The 22,070-nt window shown below is 41.4% G+C and overlaps 1 protein-coding gene across 2 annotated transcripts in view; it reads left to right on the top strand.

Moving 5' to 3' along the window:
• The window catches only part of LOC140342917 (neuroligin-3-like), an 89,937-nt gene that overhangs the window by 62,091 nt on the left and 5,776 nt on the right, over positions 1 to 22,070 (top strand). For both annotated transcript variants that reach the window (XM_072429298.1, XM_072429299.1), the window contains 3 exons: positions 2,181 to 2,786; positions 19,472 to 19,621; positions 20,396 to 20,581. In XM_072429298.1, coding sequence (XP_072285399.1) covers positions 2,321 to 2,786; positions 19,472 to 19,621; positions 20,396 to 20,581 — 802 coding nt within the window. In that variant the 5' untranslated portion in view covers positions 2,181 to 2,320. The remainder of the gene's footprint in view (positions 1 to 2,180; positions 2,787 to 19,471; positions 19,622 to 20,395; positions 20,582 to 22,070) is intronic.

Here is a 22,070-nt window from a genome sequence, read left to right on the forward strand (position 1 = left end):
GGTGCATGAATTTAGGGAGGTAAGAACAAAACTGCAGCTTAGAGCCGCTTTGTTGCTACTCATTTACATAAATATTGAGAATGAAGGCAAGGCAGAGCCCATTAGGACAGCATATTACAGGCTGTGTTGGGGGAGGGGGGCAGACTACAGGTGATCTCTGGTAAAACACACACCAAATTTTATTCTTCTATTTTTTCTGTATCTATGAGTTCACCGAAAACTTGTATCAGATTCAGGACTGATGGTTTCTTTGAATCCCTTGTCTCGACCCCCCCCCCCCCCCCATCCCCACATGCTTCTTTCTTTCCATCCTCTTGTTTTATCTGTGCCCCAACATTCACATGAAATGCCTGTTACTGGCACAAAAGTGTTACCAAGAAGGTTGGGGGAAGGGAAAGGCAAGCTGAATAGAGGTATGCTGCAGTTTCCCTGGCAACAACGTGAATAAGTGAACATGAAAATGAACTGGAGACCCTCACTGCAGGATAGGGGAGGTGTTTGAAGGGTGCTCATCTATTGGAAAGGAGTTTGTTTTCTACATACCAGGGTATGGTCAGGGAATTAAAATGTTTTATACACACAGGAGAGTGAACCAGATTGTTAAAATTGAACCCTGAATCATGACATTTTGTTGTCTCACAAACTGAGAGATAGTTTTTGCATCACAAAATATTGTTATCTTTTACACAAAATCATGTTTTCCCCAATTTTCACCTTTTTATTTATTTTTATTTCCGTGCTCTTGATCTCTTGCTGCCACTCTTTTTGCTGCCACTCCAGAGACAGCTGCATTTTTCATGTTGTGTTTTCTTTAGGGTGAATGAACAAACAATGTCCAAGAAGTTTGTTCCATTTCTTTGAGCATATTATGTGTTGGATGAACACAAAGTATTTTTTCTTTCTACTTACTGTACATCTTCCAGCTGTCACAGATTGGAGGCTAAGTGAGCACAATTAGATGTATGAGGGGAACGTGATTCAGCATTGTACATCGACTGACGAATAACATCTCATCTGTTCACTGGGCAGTACAGTGGGGCCCGGGCCCAAAGATAATAACCAGCCCTGCAAGGACTGCCCTCCACCATACCCTTAGCTATATTCACCATCATACCGCCCCATATTAAATCCTCTACACTCCTTTCCCCTTTTTCTACCCTCCAAACTCCTCTCTAGTACATACTGCCCCCAGTCATACCCTCCGCACTTCTCTAATGTTCATACTGTCCACTGTCATACTCTCCTTACTCCACTCCTGTACATACCGCCCTCTGTCATACCCTCCACCCTCCTCTCCTGTACATATTGCCCTCCGTCATAACCTCTGCACTCCTCTCCTGCATATATTACTCCTCTAATACCCCCTATAACATATTCTGTATCATATACTGCTCACCTTTACAATACAAGGACAATTTGTGGGTGGAGTCAGGGAGATGATACAATGTAACATTGTCTCCATAGAACAGAACCATACATGATCTGATCTGTTTTATGTTTGTACCCTTCTGTGTGTTTCCTGTGTGTCCCACACCACACAACTTTCCTTTATCCTGGTAGGGATCACACAAATCAGCATCAAGGGGAAAATTCTGTAAGAATGCTGTCTGATACCAAAAACATTATGTACACTTCAGGACAGTTATGGATTCTGAGTGAATTTAAAGAATGCATGTCCTGAGAGTTTGGCAGCTGCCATTGCTGCAGAAAATCCCAGCTGTCACAGTGTACATACCTTACAATTCACAGGACAAGTCTTTCTATTGGAGGTTTTATATTAATTTGGCCTTCAGTGGTTGCATTCTTATCAGAAGGAGAGCCTGTAAGTATCTGAGCTTATGACAGCCAGGCACAGAGGAGGAGGTCAGACGCTGTTTTTCTCCCCGTACAGTTTCCTTTCAATGTGGTCGGGCACCATGACTTACCTGCAGCACAAGTCCTGTCACTAGCCTGACTGTCCCTGTCTTTTCCCTTTTATGCACTTCTTTTAGTCTAGAGGGGTCTGACATCCACCGAACCCCATATTATGGCCATGAGAAGTGGCAACTCCATATTATTGGCTATAGGTTTGGTGGAACATCCAACAAGCTCATTAAGTGATGGTCATATAGTGTATGTTAATTTTTATTTGGGCCATAGATCTACATTCAGCACTCACTTTCATTTTTTTTCTTTGACAGGTCCTGTGGATGGTGGCTGTCCTGTCTGTCTTTCTGCTTGTCTACCGTGCTCTAGATTTAGAAATACAGGATGTGACTGAAGTATTCTGTGCGGGGGACCTTGATATGCTTCTGCTTCCCCAGTGGTGCTTACATTCTGGATGTTAGAGTTATACTTTCTATATACCATGCATGTAGTTGGGCTCAGTGTGGTCCCCATGAAGCAAAGTCTGGTCCTGTGGGTTCTAAGTGTGGCTGCCTGTGTATTCTCCATTAATGCCCAGGTATACTCTCAGACTGTTAACACATACTATGGCAAGCTGCGTGGAATGCAGGTGTCTTTACCTAACAACATATTGGGCCCTGTGGATCAGTACCTGGGGGTGCCTTATGCTTCACCCCCCGTGGGAGAGAAGCGTTTCCTTCCACCTGAGCCTCCTCCCTTCTGGTCAGGCATAAGGAATGCCACACATTTTTCGCCTGTGTGTCCACAGAACATACAAAACGCAGTGCCTGATATAATGATGCCGGTCTGGTTCACCTCAAACCTGGACACTGTGACCGGATATCTTCAGGAGCAGAGCGAGGACTGTCTATACCTTAACATCTATGTTCCTACAGAGGATGGTAAGTACTGAGCGGTACAGTAAGATCTTCTCTACAAACCTGGGATCTGAGCAGGATTGTGTTTTGGCCCTCCAGTGTTTTGTGCACAGCATATGAGTGTAGTGTGCTTGCTGCATGCTGTGTGTCAGCAATAATGGGTGCTGTTTGGTAATCATGCCTGTCTCTTCCCATTCCTCAGTTCCTAGTATTTCTCTGCCCCTGGCCAGATTTTTCCTTGTGTTTTTTTTTAATCCTGTGGCCTTCATTGGAAAAGTGTGTTTTTCTTTTGTATGCTTTCTCCCAAGTCATCACTTTCCTATATCTGACCATCTTTAGCCAAAGTTGACCCTTCTCCCAGCCTCACCGTTTTATTTGCCTCTTTCCTACATATTTAATTTCCTATAAATTCACAGACATTTGGAAGTTTCATCTCTATTAAACATATACCAATTTCCTGTTATGTTGTAACATCTAATACCTCCCCAGCCGTGTTTTTGACACTTATTACAATAGAACTGGCTGCCGACAACAAGCCTAATCCTGCCTGCACTTGTAGATATAATTACAAGCCAGTGTTTCATTTGTTTTTATTTTCATCTTGTCAAATTAGTCATTGTATGCTCCTTCTCCCCACTCATTTGGCTACCATTGCTGCAAAACCAGCTTCAGAACAGTAGTAGAAAATACAGTTTATAAAAATATATTTATTCTCTGGCGTATGGATTACATAAATGGTGCAGGTCATTTAGAGCTTCTGGGTGTGTTGGATGGTCCTGCAATTCCACAAGCTGGCTGGTATGTCAGTATAGCTCTGCTTATAGCAGTGATGTATCTAGCAGAGCCCATGATAGGAGAGCAGGTACTCAACCCAACTCGAAGTGTGTTGGGTTCTGAAAATTCTTTGGCTGGTGTAGATCAGTATTAAACAGTATTTTTATGGTGCTAACATATTACGCAGCGCTGTACAATAAATAGGAGTAGCAAATGACAGACAGATACAGACAATGACACAGGAGGAGGAGAGGACCCTGCACAAAACAGCTCACATACTCTGTGATGGATGTGGCCAGCTCTCTGTGTGTGCTGGGAGTAGGTGTGCCTGGCTCCATTTTCACAACACCCAGCCTGTGTGTCTCTGCAGGCCAGGAAATATGCCCAGTCCCCAATCCATGGGGAAGACGGTGGGAGAAATTGCCACTGAACACCAATGGGGTGTCCGCAAAATCTTAGGGAAAGCTTTTCCAGAAGAGTGCAGGCTGATGTGGGGGTTAGTTGTCCAACAAGCTCCCATAAGTGTGATGGTCAGGAGTCCACAAATCTTTATTTATGTAGAATATGTGTAATTATTTGTAATCCCTAAGCAGGCAATCTGAGATGTTTTGGAGGTGGCGTAGTGATTCTTAACGTAGATTTAGAGTATCAAATAATACAGTCAAACATTTTTTATTTATGAGTGACACTGATAATCCAAAAAGGGGCACAGGGTCTACCATATATGGTGTTTTCCATAAAATCTTGATTCAAGCTTTTTATTTGACTGGAGTAACGTTTTACTATTGTTTGAGTTGAGGGCAAGGGATGTATTTAAAATACTTCATTTTTTTCTTGTTTACATGCCCAGTAGGAGAAATTCTGCATAACAGGGCATGTTTTCACAGTTTGTGGTTATTGCACTTTTGTTCTGGGACGTGCTGTTTCTGCTTAAAGCAATTAAAGCAATCCATCATTTTTTTAACAACTTTAGATTCACCCCAAAGTCTGTAGTCTGTAGACACTTAATCATCACACCTATATAAGCCTGCTGGACATCCCATTTCAAAACAAATTGATAAAACATCCTCCACTCTTCTGGGACAGCTTCCACAATATTTTGGAGAGTGTTGTAGGGAATTTGCCCCATTTGTGTGGTCAGATACTAATGTTGGATAAGAAGATCTGGCTCACCAGTCCAAAGGTGTTCAGTAGGGTTGAGGTCAGGCCTCTGCAGGACAGTCGCTTTCTCAACACCAAACTGGTGACACCATGTCTTTATGGCGCTGTCGTCATACACCAGGGCAAAGTGGGTTCCCATATGTTTTGCCATATATATTAAACCATGCATTAGTCAACCATTCACATATTTTTGGCCATTAGGTATTGTGACAGATCCCCGCAGGACCAGGGGATCTGTAACCCCTTCAGTGTCACCCACCGTGCACTTCCCTACTGCCTGTACCCACTCTGCTCAGGGATCTTCTCCTCGGCTCACTTCCTGGTCGAGATCATGTGACTCCCAGTCAGCTGCTCCCTTACCTCAGAGGACTATAGTGTCCTGCAGACACACTCCCCCTGCTGGTGGAGATGTGAACATCATCTACCTCTCGTCTCCAGCACTCCCTCTGCTGGTAGGGAAAGGTGCCAGCAGGTCACATGGCTTCCATCCATCACCTAATCGTCCCTATATAAGGAAGTGACTGGGAACAGGAAGTTGCCTGAACAAGTAGTCCCTTTGGCTTTCTTCCAGGTCCTTGTTGTTTGATCCCGTTGTTCCTGATTATTTGTGTATCGACCTCGGCTTGACCTTGACACTCCTGATCGCTGCCTGCCCTGACCTCTGGCTTGTCTGACTACTCTTTGTCCCTTGTTCTGGTACTATGCCTTGCTCCTGCCTGTCAGCAGTCACCTGCCTCTGCGTGCACGGGTGCTGCAAACCTGGCAGTTGCCTGCAGCGCAACACCCTCACCTCTAGAGGCTCTGGTGAAGACCAGACAACTGCTTAGGCTCTGCGCCCTGTGCATGTCTCTGCCTGCTGAGCTGGTGACACAGAGGGTCTACCATCCTGCCTTGCAGAACCGTGACAGGTATATTTTGTGCCAATGAATATGTATACATCTTGCTTTATTTTGGAGACTCAGGAACTCATTTTTGGCCTTTGAGTTAGAGAATTGAAGTTTCTATCCAAGATTCCTAGAACCGGTATTAGGATTTCAGAGACTTCTCAATAACGGTGAATTCACCTCCCGTCACCACTCTATATACAGATTTAATCACAATGACCTATTTATAATTGTTTGTATTTATTTTCCTTGCTTCTGAAATGCTTATTTTATTATTGCAATGGTAGCTATTCACCCTTTTACAATCTTTCATTGTTGTTTTTTATTTGTATTCATGGATGAACTCTCATTGTTAATAACTCGCTTTTGTATTCTTTTTTTTTTATATTCTTTGATTTGAAAGCATTTCGTACTCTGCATTTCCTTTTTATCCTAATATTGACCCTGGTCTGGAATTCCACCAACACGTTATATAGCCACATAAGTTGAAGCATTGCCTACAGTATATACCTCCCAACCGCTCACATCACAAATTTAATGAAAGTATCTAAGGTTCATTATAGGACCTGACCAATGGTGACATTGATGACATAGAGAGCTATCAAACCAGGCCTGGGGTAAGTTCTCTGGGGATAAGTACTGCTCAGATTGGGGTTATCAAAATTCCAAAATTTGAACATCCCCAACAGCACTGTTAAAATGGTTCTACATTCAAAAACTGAAGATTTGCTATGTTCTAGGGAACACCTGAAAAAGGCAGTTGCCAAAGCTGCGCCCTAAATTGCCCTGCTCTGTTAGGGCATTAAGTGGTATGTCTCTGTGCCTAGGCACATTATAATAGCTGTATATCTGCAGCGTGAGATCATCTAAGGCACTGCTGCCTCTGACCTCTAGTCTCAGGAGGTTTGGAGTAAGATTTGGTATTGTCACTACTGTGCTGCTCATTGTTCTCCTTACAGGAGGGGAAGCTGTACCTGAGAAGTTGCAGTGTAAGGATCTCCCTGCTTCATCCATTCTGTAATTTGAGCTTCCTCCTCCTTCCGTAGTACAGGTTCTCTTTAACCTCCCTAGCGGTTCATTTCTTTCCGGTTTTATATGTCTAAAAGCGGTGCATTGTTTTTCATGAACATTTATTTTACAGTATAATATAGTATGAGTATAATAAAGTTTTAAACACAAAATCATGTAAAAATAATAAATTGAATTAATTTAAAAAATCTATATATTTAAAAAAAAAAAAAATTTAATTTTTTTTTTTAAAAAATACATATTATACTCATACTATTATATATACTGTAAAATAAATGTTCTTGAAAACAATGTACTGCTTTTACACATATAAATCCAATGTGTTGCATTCAATACAGTTACGTCACCGGAAACTCCCCGGTGACTAATCGGATGCAGAAGCCATCCGGAAGAAGAGAGAAGACGACGGAGATCGTGGCGATGGACGACACGGGATGCCGGCGGATCAGGTAAGACTCTATTTACTATTAATTCCCATTCCCATTTAGCAACTTTTTGACCCACTAGGGAGGGTCATCCATTATTTCAAAATGTAAGATGGTACAGCCATGATTTACATAGAAAAAGGCCCTCCACCAGACACAGTGACCAGAGTGCAATAAAATGCAATATTGAAACAACCATTTGTCCAGGGCTAATTCTAAAGGGCGCTGCCAAGATGTGCGTTGTCGTGATGATTAATCAGCCTTGACTTAAAAACCATCAAAAGTACTCATTCCCTTCTGAACAGTTCCATGAACGTCAATAAGATTGAAGAGATGGCACAATGCTCACAAGCTGTGCCATGGTAATACATTGTTGGCATTTTCAGAACTGACCTTTACTCTAAATAGAAGATGTAAATAGAAGATGTGACTAAAAGTGTGTGGATACCTGACCATTACATCTATCAGATGGCCAAATGTATTTGGGTACCCTCCAGGTAAATGTGCTTGAGTATACAAAAAAACATTGTAGACAATTGTGCTTTTCCAGCCTTGTGGTCACAGTTTTGTGAAGACCCTTTTCTGTTCCCCCATGACTGTGCTCCTCTGACCACAACCCTACTGAACACCTTTGAGATGAATTGGAATGGTGAGTCAGCTCTTCTTATCCAACATCAGCACTAGACTTCACAAATCCCTACAGGCACAACCCAAAATCTTGCAGAAAGTCTTCTCAGAGGAGTGAATAATGTTTATGGGTGGACAACTCTATAATAATGGCCATGGGGAAGGTGGAACAACTCCATAATAAAGGCCATGGTCCAACAATGTCTAACCAGCTCATACAGGTGTGATGGTCAGAGAACCATACATTTTTGGCCATATAGTATTTCACAAATTGTTTGACTGGATTTTGTTACAGTGTATACACTTTAATTTGAAAAAGCGTACATTTTCTTTTAATTATTATTTGTGGGACCATTTATAGCTGCCTTCACGTTGATCATGTTTCTTTGTTTTCCTATTGAAATTGTATCTGTTTTATTTTTCTTCTTTTCACTTTGTTAGTTTGTCCTGCTTTTAAGGGGAAGTATTGCAGTTAATGGCTTAGTGCCACCAAAAGGCATATTGGAGCAGATTGAACTACTAAGATCGAGCCGTTCTTTCTCCAGTCATTGCAGAGATATCTGGGGGTGTGTTTGAGAAATAGGCCAATAACACTGCTGACACCAAAAGTCTCCAGTTGTCACCCCCTCTTTCATTTTGGCTGGTATCCCTTTTGTTATATTCTCATATGATTTTCCCTTAAAGCATTTGCAGTGTAGAAATTATATAGTTGATATGAGTGAGTTGATACTTCCTCCTTATGACGCAGTGTATTACTTCCTACATGTAGTCATCTCTTTTAAATGTCATTGGCTATCTATTTTTTATTCCATCCCCTAATTTGTTTACTTTTCTACTTACCCTTAGGCTGCTTCACAACCCTCACCTATGCCAAGTTTTTGATTCATTTTCTGTCTTTACCTGTTGATCTTGTTCAGGTTCACCCATCTTTAGTCCCATAAGGAAGCTTTTTAAAAGCTAACCTTCACCCCCCCACCACACACACACTTTTTGGCTTTAAACACTTCTTGTTCCTGGAAATTCCATGATCAACGTCATTTTGGTGTGTTTTTTCTGGGTCATGTGATTTATAATTTACAGAGAACTATAAGATTAAGAGCATTAATTGTTTCCACTTAGCATCTCTGTCATGCTAAGGGAGACAGGGCCACTGGGGGCGCTATGGCTTGCACGGTGGCGCAGAGTCTAAGCAGTAACCAGGTCTTCTCCAGAGCCTCTGATGGTGAGGATGTTGCCCTGCTGGTTACTGCCAGGTTGCATTCCTTGGGCACACCAAGGTGGGCAATAAGAAACACAGTACCAAATCACAAAGCAGAAGGATAGTCGAGGAAGGCCGGGTCGAGGCAGGCAGCAAGCAAGAGAGGTCAGATCACACACCAGGGGTCAATTACCAGGGATCCAGGAGACAGACACCAGTGACACACGGGCCACTGCGGACACAGGGAACACAGGAGACACTGGAAGCAACAGGAGGCACAGGTGACACAGGAATATTCACAGACAGACAGGAACACTGGAACAGCACAAGGAAGTTGGCTGGGAACCAACAGATTGGATAACAAGGGGTTAACGTAGGAGCTGGACAGAGGAAACACTGAATTAGCCAACAGCTGTACAGGAACTAGTGCAACAGAACTAGGGGCTGGGCACCAGTGGAGACACCTTGCACAAACACTGAGTGCAGTGTGTGAACTAGCTAAAACCAGGGATGATAAAGAGGATATTTTCTGATTGATCGCTCAATCCAAGCCAAACTGATAAAGCTTGGGATCAGAGGCATGCCCAGAGTCAGAACTGCCCGCATGCGCAGGAGAGAGATGCCTGCGCTTTAGCGAGGAACAGGTAAGTGTGACAATCTCTTAGGTGTTAATTATGGAAGGAGAGATGCTCTGTGATCTTTGTTAATTATATTTATTGAATACATTCCCTTTCCTAAGTTGGGAAAAAGCTGCATGGGCCAGGGACCCATTAGTGTTACCTCACACTTAAGAAGCTTTATACCCCTCCTCTCTGAGTTTTGAGGGAAAACACAGCCACTTAGACTTGCATGACTACCAAGGTAGACCCTCCTGTTATCTTGGAGTTTTTTATTCATTTTACAGTTAAACGGATTTCCAAGGAGTGTGTCCGAAAACCCAACAAGAAAATATGTAGGAAAGGAGGTATGTAATATTAAGGTGTGTGACAAGACCATTCATCTGCCTAGAAATGAAAGGGAAAAGGGACCATTGTTCCCCCAATAAAAAGTGTGTTCAGGGTTGTTATTCCACTCACTAGACAAAGTTGGTTGGAGTTGTATTGTAGCAGTTCTGAAGGGCAGGAAGTAGACCTGACAAGTAACAGAGAATGAAGGACTTATACAGCAGCACCACAGACACCATCAAAATAGTAGATGCACCCAATGAAGAAAAACCTAGAGAAGTAACATCAGAACATGTAGGAAAAAATTAAGAGAATCTTAAAAAATGTAGTGTAAGTTTAGGTCTTTTTTTTTTTAACTAAAAAAATCATTATTCTTAAGGAAATAGTGATGTTAAACAAACATTTGAAGGAACAGTGCACACTTTAACTAAAAATAATTTGTGTTGGGGATGGGACACAATACCCAGGTATACCTTTTGGGTATAGAAGTAAATCACACTCAACCAGTTACATGTAACCAAACCTCAATAGATAGGATGTCAGCACTCACACTTCTTTGAAATTACTTTTAATTGAAATTTACTGTTGGTATGGGACCATAGTAAAAGATGTTTAGGAAAACTGTGAATGCTGACATCTTTGCTGTTGGGATTTGTGTGGTGTCACTGTTGTTGTCCACCATACACTTGTTTATGTAAGGAGTTAGTGTGGGATAGTATATGGAAGATTTTATTACCCAAATCTGTCATGTTGAAGACATATTTCTGCTCATCTAAGAAATCAGAAGAACACACTGGGAGGCTCCTGGAGGGGAAACAAAATGTTTTTAACATACCAATACAAGCCCAATCGGATAAAACTACCTACTGCTAGATTTCCAAAAAAGATTTGAAAATGATTATCATGATGCACCGAAGTTTCTTGAGTTCACAAATACATTAATCAATTTATCAATCCCCTCTCTGATAGGAATCTTTCCTTTGTTAAAGGTCAACAGATTGTATCAGTTTCTCACCATAGACGTTAAGCACACAATAATCACAAATTCTGCATTGATCAAACAGGACTTTGTTTTTTAATAGTTTACTGTTTTTGTGTTGCTCGGCTGCCATAGGGATGAATTTCAGGTGTTGCCATCTTTTATCAACTTGCTGCTATAGCAAGTCTTCAGTGTTCAAAGCTTGTGTAGGTCACATGTTATGCTTCCTTGTATCCTATTTCATGATGGCTTTGACATATCACACAAGTACACACACTGAAATGTCCTAACTTTTAGGTCTTTTACAAAACAGGCACAAGATGCAGGAGTCTTTGGGGTGACCCCAGGCGACACTCCTCGATTGCTTTCCTGGCAGGCTCATGTTCATCAGGCAATGGTTCTGTTGGTACTTCGCAGAACAAAACAAATGCAGGGCACTTGTTTATTAATATAATTTTAGTCAATCTAGTCTTTCGTGTTCGGTACGGGGGGTGCACTGCAAGGTCTCTTTTAATCTGTCTGTCTCAAGCCTTAAAATTCAATAAACTGTTTGCATCTGTTTATATCCCAACCTTGGTTCACCATATTTCTCTACAAGAGAGAGACAATAAGCTCAAACCACAGGACCTTTCTTAGTTCAGATGTCAATTTACCCTCTTTTGGTGACTGATGGGACTGATGTTGGATGAGAAGACCTGGCTCCCCATTCCAATTCATTCCAAAGGTGTTCAGTAGGGTTAAGGTTGGGGCTCTGTGCAGGACACTCTCGTTCCTTCACACCAAACTGGTGACCCCTTGTCTTTATGGAGTGTGACCACAAGACTGGATTGTCTTTGTATGATGGAGGATTACCAGGACCCTTCCCTTGGAACTCCTGAACTCCATGGTTTGGAGGGGGGAGGGGTTTAAATGTTTGGCCATATTGTTGGTGTTGTAAATGAGTGTCAGCATACTTTTGCCTATATACCTGTAGTATTACCAGAAACAATCCTAGCAGTCTATATTGGATTGTTATATCCTGTTAGGACCACTTGTGCAGTACAGGGTCAATTGCCTAATCTGCAGTCTTTATCTGAGGTGGTTGAGCTAAAAGCAGTTACTATTAATCTTTGTCGCATTGAAGCAATACTGATTTCTAACCTCCTGGCAGCTGATAATAAGCACTTCCCCAAAAGTGGTTTCATTTTGTCCACCTAGGCCTTAGATAACTGCTGTTATTGTAGAGGCAATATCTTTGTGGTATGTAGCCTGTGCAGAGAGTGGAGCAGTGGGAGGGACCCAATATGCCTCACCCAGTTACAAAACCAGTTACTTTGCACAGGGAGAGAAAGCAGCACTGACCGGGTCTGTATTACAGAAAGCTCACGGCACACTGCTTTTTAAATAATATCCGACATGTCACTAGTGTCACAGGGGCCACTGCGGGCACAGGGAACACAGGAGACACTGGAAGCAACAGGAGGCACAGGTGACACAGGGATATCCACAGACTGACAGGAACACTGGAACAGCACAGGGAAGTTGACTGGGAACCAACAGACTAGACAGGGAGGGGTTAACGCATGAGCTGGACACAGGAAACACTGGATTAAGCCACAGGTGAACAGGAACTAGCTCACAGAACTAGGGTCTCGAGACACATTGCACGAACACTGAGTGCAGTCTGAGAGCTAACTAAATAGCCAGGGCTGATCAAGAGGCTATTTTCTGATTGGTCAGCAGCATGGACAGAGTTGATAATGCTTGGAAACAGAGGCACGCCCAGCGACAGAACTGCCCGCATGCGCAGGAGAGAGATGCCTGTGTTATAGTGAGGAACAGGTAAGTGTGACACTGCATTTCAGTTCTTACTTTCCCATCTGCTGTTTAAATTGATTCTACACAGTTGGTTCTTTGTTGCACTAAAATCCATATGTGGTCCAAAAATTAAAAAATAGTAGCTTAAAATACCGAAGAAATCAATACGGCGTGTGAATGTTAATAAAATCTGTGATTTTCATAGTGCACACGAACAGAATTGGAGCTTCAAGGTTCCTGTTATGGAAAAGAATCCAAAAAGGAGCCATATAGATCCGATACGAGATCATCGTTAAGGGTTCAGACACTTTGATAAAATCACTGTTTTTCCCCCTCATACACCCCTTCCATGGAACGAGCACATAGAGTTGTATGCTGTTTGCAAACATAAATCCAATCCAATCACCAAGAACCAGCACCGCGATGTCTCAGGGTAGGCGAGTGCCAGTGGCGGAAAGGTGCAAGCGGGGTGCTACAGTGAATGTAAATCAGCCGATTTTCACCTGAAGCACTAAGAGACGTTAAAGAATAGAGTGCTGGATCCCCCAATACTTGAGAAATATTGTATACCATACAGAGATTTATAAAACAAATATGTTAACGTGCAGGTTTTGGATAGTGAACCATGCATTCAATGGATATGAATTACTTACTCGCCATACCATCCTCTTGATCTTTATAGATGATTCTAGCAATCAGCAGTCCCCTTTATACCCCAGAACTACATACAATAAATATATGATACTATTATGACCCCATTATACCCTAGAACTATGCATAATAAAATATATGATACCATTAGGACTCAAACAAACATAAGAAAAACTTTTTCTTTATTCTAGACACTGGTGTCACTTTTATTGTGCCCCCCTATTTCAATACCATTACTTCCTTTTTTCTTTGATCATATTACCAACAAAAGTAAATACATTTTTTCTTACTCTATTTAGACAATCATGACACAAACTACTATGTTTTTTATACTTTTCAAGTACCACTTGACCCACATGTGTATATATTTTCCTTTTACCTTAGACGGCAGTGCCAATTTCACTGTGCACCTCACCTTGAATCCCACTGTTTCCTCTTTTTCCCTTGACCATTATATCAACAGAAGTAAGTACATTTTCTCCTACCCTGTTTGGATAATGATGTTAGAAATTTACACTCACAAACCATTTGGACAATTTTGCTTTGCCAAATTTCTTTAGATGCCTTACTGTTTAATTTAGTATGCTTTGGTGATATTACACCCCTTCATATGTAATTCATATCCATTTAATGTATGGGTCATTATACAAAACCTGCACGTTAACATATTTGTATTATAAATTTCTGTATGGTATACAATATTTACCGCAAAATACCAAGCATCTATAACATTGTGTATGGTTCACTGTATATAATTTGTGGAATATCCCAATATTAATCTGACGTTTTTCACTATTGGATTAATTTTCAAGTGCACAATGTGCCTGCAATTCAACATCTTACGTTTTACCTCTCTCAAGTCCCCTGATGAAGTCCTTAGTGGCGAAATGTGTTGGGATATTGTTTGTATTCAACTAATTTCTCTGGGATTCTGTGTCTAGCCTTTAGGTTACAAAAACCCTCCTTACAAAATTTGGCGGAGGTGACCATACTTTATTTGAATTGTCAAAATGTCAATATTATGAATGTGAACTTTCCGTTTCAACAGAATTATTGTCACTAAATTATGTGTAACATGCTTTTCTAATACACTGCCGCATAGCAAATACCCTGGCTTTCTTCTGCATTTTAGTTTTTTTAATGATACTATCAGGGTAGGCAGTTAAAACTATTTTTTATTGTAGACATACTGACTAGCACTTTTTCCCCACCCATTCTTCCAATAATTTAACATTTTAGTGATGAGACCAGGGATTTGTCTGTGGAGTTGTGTATAATGCAGAAGATTTTTGCTACAAGAAACCCAAATGTTATACACATCAATTATATGACAGTAGGTGGAGCAGAATTATATCCTTTAAGGACAAATTATCTGCATCTCATCTGCTGGCTGACAAATACAAAGACACAATTAAAAAAAATCTCATTGAATTTTTAAATATGTTTATGTTCTTTCAGTTGCAATAAATCTGCAGCTTTCATTAATATAATCTCTGGTGATCTTGCCATGAAGGTCGTTGTTAGGGAATTTCTATTTAAGGCACCTGTCTCCCCATTGTGCTCATGCATTGTCCCAAAGACTTCCAGTGGAGGCTACAAGTGCCTATTTCAGCACAAACTACACAGACATGGTGCTCTGATGTCACCATCAAGATACCCACGCTGAGAAATTCCATGCAGCCCTGACTGGTGTAGACAGGAGGAGACAGCATCAGATAAAAAGCAAAGGGACGTAACAAGAAAGATTTATAAATGTTATAAATTCAACTAAACCCTCATTGCACTGTGGGCTCCACAAATGCCAATCATTCTACTGCTCCCATAAACAAGGTTGCATCCCAGAATGTTGGTTTGATCATGGATACAACCTGGGGTTTAGCTTGCATGAGTTAAATCTGACCAGATGACTGACTTAGATGGAGTGATCCATCTTCTTAGATGGTTCTGGTCCTTTGAGTTGTCAGGATCCCAGGTTCCTCTGTAAATTTAGAACATAATAACAGCTCTGTATACAAGGAGCAGAGCCACCCCCATCCAAGTGCAGCACCAGGTTCTCCCCAGTTTAAGGGTCTCAGGGTTTTAGATGTCTTCAGCATTATTTTCAAACCTTTCAAACCAAACAATCTCAATTTACTATTCCTAAAACCTTCGAATCATATTTTCCCCAGTATCCTGCCTGTGTGACCTAAACAAGGATGGAGTCTCCGGGACAATTCTAAGGACTACAGAACAGATAAAAATCCAATAAGAAGATATTCATGCAATGAAGTGAAGTGTCTTCTGAGATTTCACCTGCTCTGTGTTCTCCCAATATTTTATCATTGCATAAAATATCTTTGCCACATATCTTTGTTATTGTGCTCTACCCATCCCAGTTCACAAGTATTGGTTACTTAGGGCAGGTTAGATTTTATGGTGTCTATAGGTTGTGACACCAATCCAGGATTGGTGGTGGAAGGGAGGTATATTTGCCCAAGATTCCTCTCCTATGTGAAGTAGCAGGTGGAAGACTCTCACCTGCGAGGTAAGTAATGCAGCAGCACTGAGGGTAGGGATATAACAGAGCCAGGAGCTCAGTCTCTCTCTGCCTGGGGACACAGAAAGTTGGTCTGTGTGAATGAACTCATACCTGAGTAAAAGGTTGCTGAAAGCTTTGTTTTGAGCTGACAGGCAGAGGCCCTCCAGCTGATGGACAGGAACGTCGGATGTATAGTAAGTGCCGGACAGGAAAGGTTTTCTTGATGCAAGATGAGTTTTTAATCATTCAGAATTCAATGACCAGTGCAATTGACCTGCAGTAGGACAGCAGGATTAACCTGCTTCCCAGCTTATTTTAGATTCCCGTTGACTTGTATGGGGAGAGAAGCACTTCTGATGCAAGCAAAAGCCCCTCCGCACAGGCCCTAAGAAAGCTTTGGCACAAAATTCTGTATTTCCCTGGCCCTTCTGCCACTGATGTAATTAGTACACAAGATGTTGTGCTTAATGTTTGGTCTTTTCCTTACCTAAAAGAAGTGTGAATGTTTTCTTGGATTTCCAACAGCTGTGGTATGCTTGGAGACCAAACTCTGGCCATATGTAATTTCATCCAGTTCAGTTACAAAATAAGATTTTTTAAAAGCACCATTACTTACTACTAACATACCAGCAAGTTTGTTCAAACGTGGATATAATACGTTGCCTGGTTGCCAGTGGTAATATTTTTTTGTACGATTCCCATAACTCAAAAAAAATTTTACCCTTGAATCCTTAATAATTGTAGCTTCTACCCAGCCCATTTAGAAAACATGTCTAAGTTTTGGTAAAAATAGATTAAAAGTAGGAGGGTCAGTAGTTATCCATTATCCATTTGTGCAAAATCACCTTTTTGGCTACCATTGATGTGATCATGAGGAGTCTACCACGTCTCCTGGCTACCCGAACCTGCTCGGATATGCGCTTTATTTTTTAATTAGCAGGTTAGGGTTGTAACCAGAGGAGAAGTTGTGTTAGGTCATTGACTTGGCTTTGTTGTCTGATTGGGGTGCCTGGATTACTGCACTGCCTAAACAGAATGACATATCTTCTAGTAAGAAAAACCGTTTACATACATACACTATGTGCCTGAAAGCCTGGCCAAGCCTAGTCATCAAACTACGAGTTTGTTGGAAATCCCATTGCCAAATATTGGGCCTAATTTATTAAAGCTCTCCAAGACTGGAGAAGATACCCTTTAATGTGTGAAGCTGGGTGGTCCTGAAGTGTATTTCATTTTTTAATAAATTTATTTTTATTGAATTTTTGGCATATAAATAGAAAAATAGAAATACAAATTACAAATTTGTCCTCCGCAGACTTTTGGCCATATAGTATGAATTATACAAACAATTAGCCACATAGCCATGAAAAATAGGATCACCTGTACAAAACAGGAAACAGAAGATACAGAATTAATAAAAAAAAATACTACATTTATACATTGCCTGAATTTGTCAGATAGCACGGAACAAGTGCTAAGCTGTTAGGGACCCTTACAAGCCCAAACTCCCTTTTCAATTAAGTTTTGGTCCATCATTCGAACACTGCGATATAGATACTCTCCAATGTAGATATTGAATACTTTTTCTGTCTGCAATATAGATCTACAAGCCATACCCTGCCAGACAATTTATTGGGTTAGTACAAGATGCAGTAAAGATATCAACATGCAGATATCCACATTGGGTATTTAGTTTTCTTTTATCAAGGTGAGATGTGGTTGGGAGCCAAGATTTACTGCACTGTGTGCTGCTTCACTTTCAAAGCAAGTAGCTATTGATGTATATTAGGAAGAAAATGTTATTAGTCCATCGTTTCATAGTCCCTGTCCCTTCAACACAACACCTAGTTGGCTTCATAACAAGTGTTCCCGTTTGAAGAATCCCCTAATCCTAGGAAGAATCCTACAATTCGCTTTGGGGACCAGGACAAATCAAGAGGGTAAATCGCCCAGACAACAATAAAACCTGACAGAGAATCTAATTCTACACTCAATGCTTTGGCTTGAGACACTTCTACCAACCTAATAATACAGCGTATAGTAGACTGGCTGTTATGGATAATTTATTTTATTATTATATGTCAGTATACTTGTATGTACAGACTAAGACAGAAATGCTCCTCCTTTATAGACAAAGAAATGTAGGATATATGAGAACTACAACAATCCCAGATCCCTATATAGTGTGTTTATACTGCCAACAAATCCCAGACGTAGCCACATATAGCTCTGACATTTTTTTGAAACTTACCCCTCAGATTGAGGCCTACTCTCCAACCCCCAGGGTAAGAACTCATGTACCTTTGAGACCTGTTATCTCTTGAATTCTCTTGTTGTTTCTGTTTGCTTGGCTCGGTCTCCAGGACCCAGCACCAAAAAACAGGGGAAAGAGATATCGGATAATGACGAAGACAAAGAAAAAGGTACTTGCTGGCTAATACATGGAACCCATTATCATCATCCTTCCCCTTCTGCCTATTTACCCCTCTTCTCTCCTCTCCCACCCTGTTTGTTTCCTTGGTTATGATAAGTCAGGTTTCTGCTGTGGACTTCTGTAAGGCAGCAGTGCAGGATTGCACCAAATAAAAGCAGTAAATGCAAGGTGTAAGGCGTGGCTTGTAAAGGGTCTTGTCCATTGGTGAGGGGGGGGTCCGTGGTTGATTGCCATAGAGGTGGCCATTCTGTGTAGATTTAGGACAGCCGTGTAAGCATTTGACATGAGCCCTGATTCTTGTTGTTTCCATCACACTTTGATCTCCTCAATAATGTGTCTTTTTGATCCCATTATGTTATTTGAGTACTAACTCAAGAGTGAGAACGCGGTCATTGCCTTGCGGCAGATTATTCTAAGCCATCGCATTATATATAGTGCTCTTTTTTCTTCTTTGTTATTGTATTTGTTTAGGCATTTGGCTTCCACTGTTTGCCTGCTACATATCTTTCTGTCTGCTGGTGCTTTAAAGATTTATCCCTCACCTGTATTGATGGCCCTCTTCTAATGTGAGCTGGACAATGACCCCATGTGATTGTTTTTGAAAAATCCATGACCTCATTGTAACGCTCCTTCACAAGTCCTGTTTGGTGTATCATTGTGGTAAAGTACAAAGGAAATCACAGTCTTGAGAACGAGCCTTCAGGTATTCCTCATTTAACGACTTACCCGTTTAGTGACCACTCGTACTTACGACCAGCTTTCCCACGAGTAGAACTGTACAGCCGTGCAGCATCTCCTCTCTTTTCTTCTCGGCTTCATCTCCCATGCTGTGCAGCGTTCCTCCTCAATCCGGGTCTGCAAACTGTCAGTGAACTTGTTACTGACACACGCTGCTCACTCACAGCTTTGCAGACCAACTCTTCACTATGCTCCTCACTTAACAACTAATTCACTTAATGACCAGGTCATGAGAACTAAATCTGGTCTATAAGTGAGCATCTGTATTCTCTTTTCAATTTTGTGGCATAACATGCATGCTTAACTAGCCAATGCATTCTCTGCGGTAGAAAGGGTTTTTAGGGCTGAAGGAGCCCTGGTGTGCGGAGCACTTTCTTTTTTTATTTTTATTTTGGTGTAGTTCCAAAGTATGCCCACGTGTTCCGTAAAGATGTAAGCTTGTTCGCCTTTGTGTTCTTCATGTAATGAAGCCAAGTGTTTGGTGTCGAGAGGCTCTGGAGGTTGGTTATCATTGGTTAAGGCTGTTACTTTTTATTTTACCTCCTTGCAGATATCCGAGATACGGGAGCCAAACCGGTCATGATGTACATCCATGGAGGCTCATACATGGAGGGCAGCGGGAACATGATTGATGGAAGTGTACTTGCCAGCTACGGCAATGTCATTGTTATCACCTTGAACTATCGTGTGGGTGTTCTGGGTTAGTGCTACTATCTCCATTACATCTACATATCTCCTGTCTAATGAATTCTTTATTTATCAGTTCCTGTGACATGTGTGGATGTTTACTTCGCTTTCATATAGATGGCTTGCCCCGTGTTTGTGTAATCATTGAATAGAATTTCTGTAATCAATTTTCCTTTTTTGCCCCTGGGGTCCTCTTAAAAATAATGGGTCTCTGAAGGATTTGGTATTAAAATGAGGAATAACTGTTGTGGGCGCGGGGGTCGTTTTTCTTTTTATTAATTCTTTCTTTCTTTATATTTTTGTTGGTTCTGTCTCTGGTCTATCGAATTTGGTATACATTGTCACATTGTTCAATAATTTTTCATAAATTGTTTTATAAAATTGTGATAGCACAATATGTCCAATTGCAGGAAGCAAGTTGTTATCAGGTAGTGATTGTAGGTTGAAAATTCAGCTGATTAAACAGATTATACAAAATAAAACCAACTGAAATACAACAAATGGATTTTACCTTGTTATATGTGCAAATGCTGTATTAAAGCAGAGGGGTGATCTTGTCAGTCTTCTGCTGCTCTTTCATTGTCTGGCATGGATATGCTGGGTGGACTGGGTTTAATTTTTTAGCTGTAAGTAGTGTCACCCGCCTGTCTGTTCCATGGGCCTGGGCAGGATGGACATCATTACCCTTTTGCATGTAAAACAGCACCCACATACTGTATGTATCATATCCCTCTATTTTGCTGTTTTTCTGTATCCTGTGTGTCTTAATTAACACATTTCTTTGCAGGCTTTCTGAGTACAGGAGATCAGGCAGCTAAAGGCAATTATGGGCTACTAGATCAGATCCAGGCTCTGCGTTGGGTCAGCGAGAATGTGGCATTTTTTGGTGGTGACCCCCAAAGAATAACAGTTTTTGGTTCCAGCATCGGAGCATCTTGTGTCAGCCTTCTCACGCTGTCTCATCACTCTGAAGGTATTCCAGATTTGTGATATAATTGTCTGCCCTGTGTTACTATGATACATCTCTAATATTACAATTACAGAAAAGTCCAATATGTTCATGTTGGTTACCTCTGCAGATCTCTCATCTAGTGACCCCATCACATTATAACACATTTCCATGTTTGCAGTAACACCGTGTCTGTATGTTTGTTCCATCACACCAAGGTTTATGAATCATCTTATATTCATGATTGCATCATCAGATGTCTATAGTGAGCATTCCACAGGTACAAAATATGTTGAAAATCCTTAAAAAAAGACTGCCTTTCCTTTCCGTGATCCATTTCCATCCATTATTAATCTAGTCATACAACTGTTACGTTTTCGTCAGGTTTGATCTGCTAGATCAGTGATATTGTATTGTTCCCTTACATTGGTGCCCAGTGAAAAAACACCAGCTTACAATGGTGTTAAATAGAAAAGTCTCACAATGGTGGTCAGTACAGAAGGTAACCAATAGATGAAGAATCCCTTTTATAGTGGTGATTATTAGAAAGAGTCAGTAAAAGAAGCACCATTACACAAGTGGTCAGTGGGAAGTATTCTGATCGGTGTAAATGTCCCTTACATTTGTAGACAATGAGAAAAATGTACCTTATTTTGATGGTCAGTGGGAGGTTATGTTCCTACTATAGAGGAAAAATGCTCCCTACAATGATACTTATTGAGAAGGGCTCCAGGTAAAAGCAAGTGACAAAAGGGGGCTACACAGGGCAATACCCATAAAGAGGAATGTAGGGCCCTGGTCAGCACCAGTCCTCACCAGACACCAGTACCCCAATCTGGCTGGCAGCAAGCCAGGAGCCCACTGATAAAGCAGTACCAAGATTCCAACAGAGCCAAGTCCAGAATACAGAGCAGAGGTCATACACAGAATATCTGTCCACCAAACGAAGTACGCAAGGGCAAAACACAAGCAGAGTCAAGGTCACAGGCAAAAGGTAGGTCCAGGCTGCATACAAAAAACAGGTCGGAAACAGGCAGTATCAGCAACAGTAAATCAGAGGAAACACACTTGATAGTCTCCTCCAAGGGTCTGGTAAAGCGTGGTTGACAAAAGTATTCTTAATGGCATTAGATAGACCCAGGTGAAATTGGCTTCTGAGCAATGACTCAGCAATGCTCAGCTTAGGGAGAGTGGTTGCGTCTCCCAGCACTTGGTTGCCCCCAGGACTTGCGCAAGGGATTGTGTCCGAGATTGGGCTGGCAGTAAGCCAGGAGCCCACAGATAAAGCAGTACCAAGATTCCAACAGAGCCAAGTCCAGAATACAGAGCAGAAACAGAATATCTGTCTACCAAACGAAGTACACAATGGCTCGAGCACAGATTAGCCCAGCTATACGCTATAACAGGCACTGGTGACTGGGAGCAGAGAGACTTTAAAGTCCCAGCAGCCAACAGCAGTGCAGGACTGAGTCAGGAGCTTATCGGCCTCTAGAATCCCCTTCAGCTGTGCACA

This window comes from Pyxicephalus adspersus, chromosome W, assembly GCF_032062135.1.
Source record: "Pyxicephalus adspersus chromosome W, UCB_Pads_2.0, whole genome shotgun sequence".
NCBI lineage: Eukaryota > Metazoa > Chordata > Amphibia > Anura > Pyxicephalidae > Pyxicephalus > Pyxicephalus adspersus.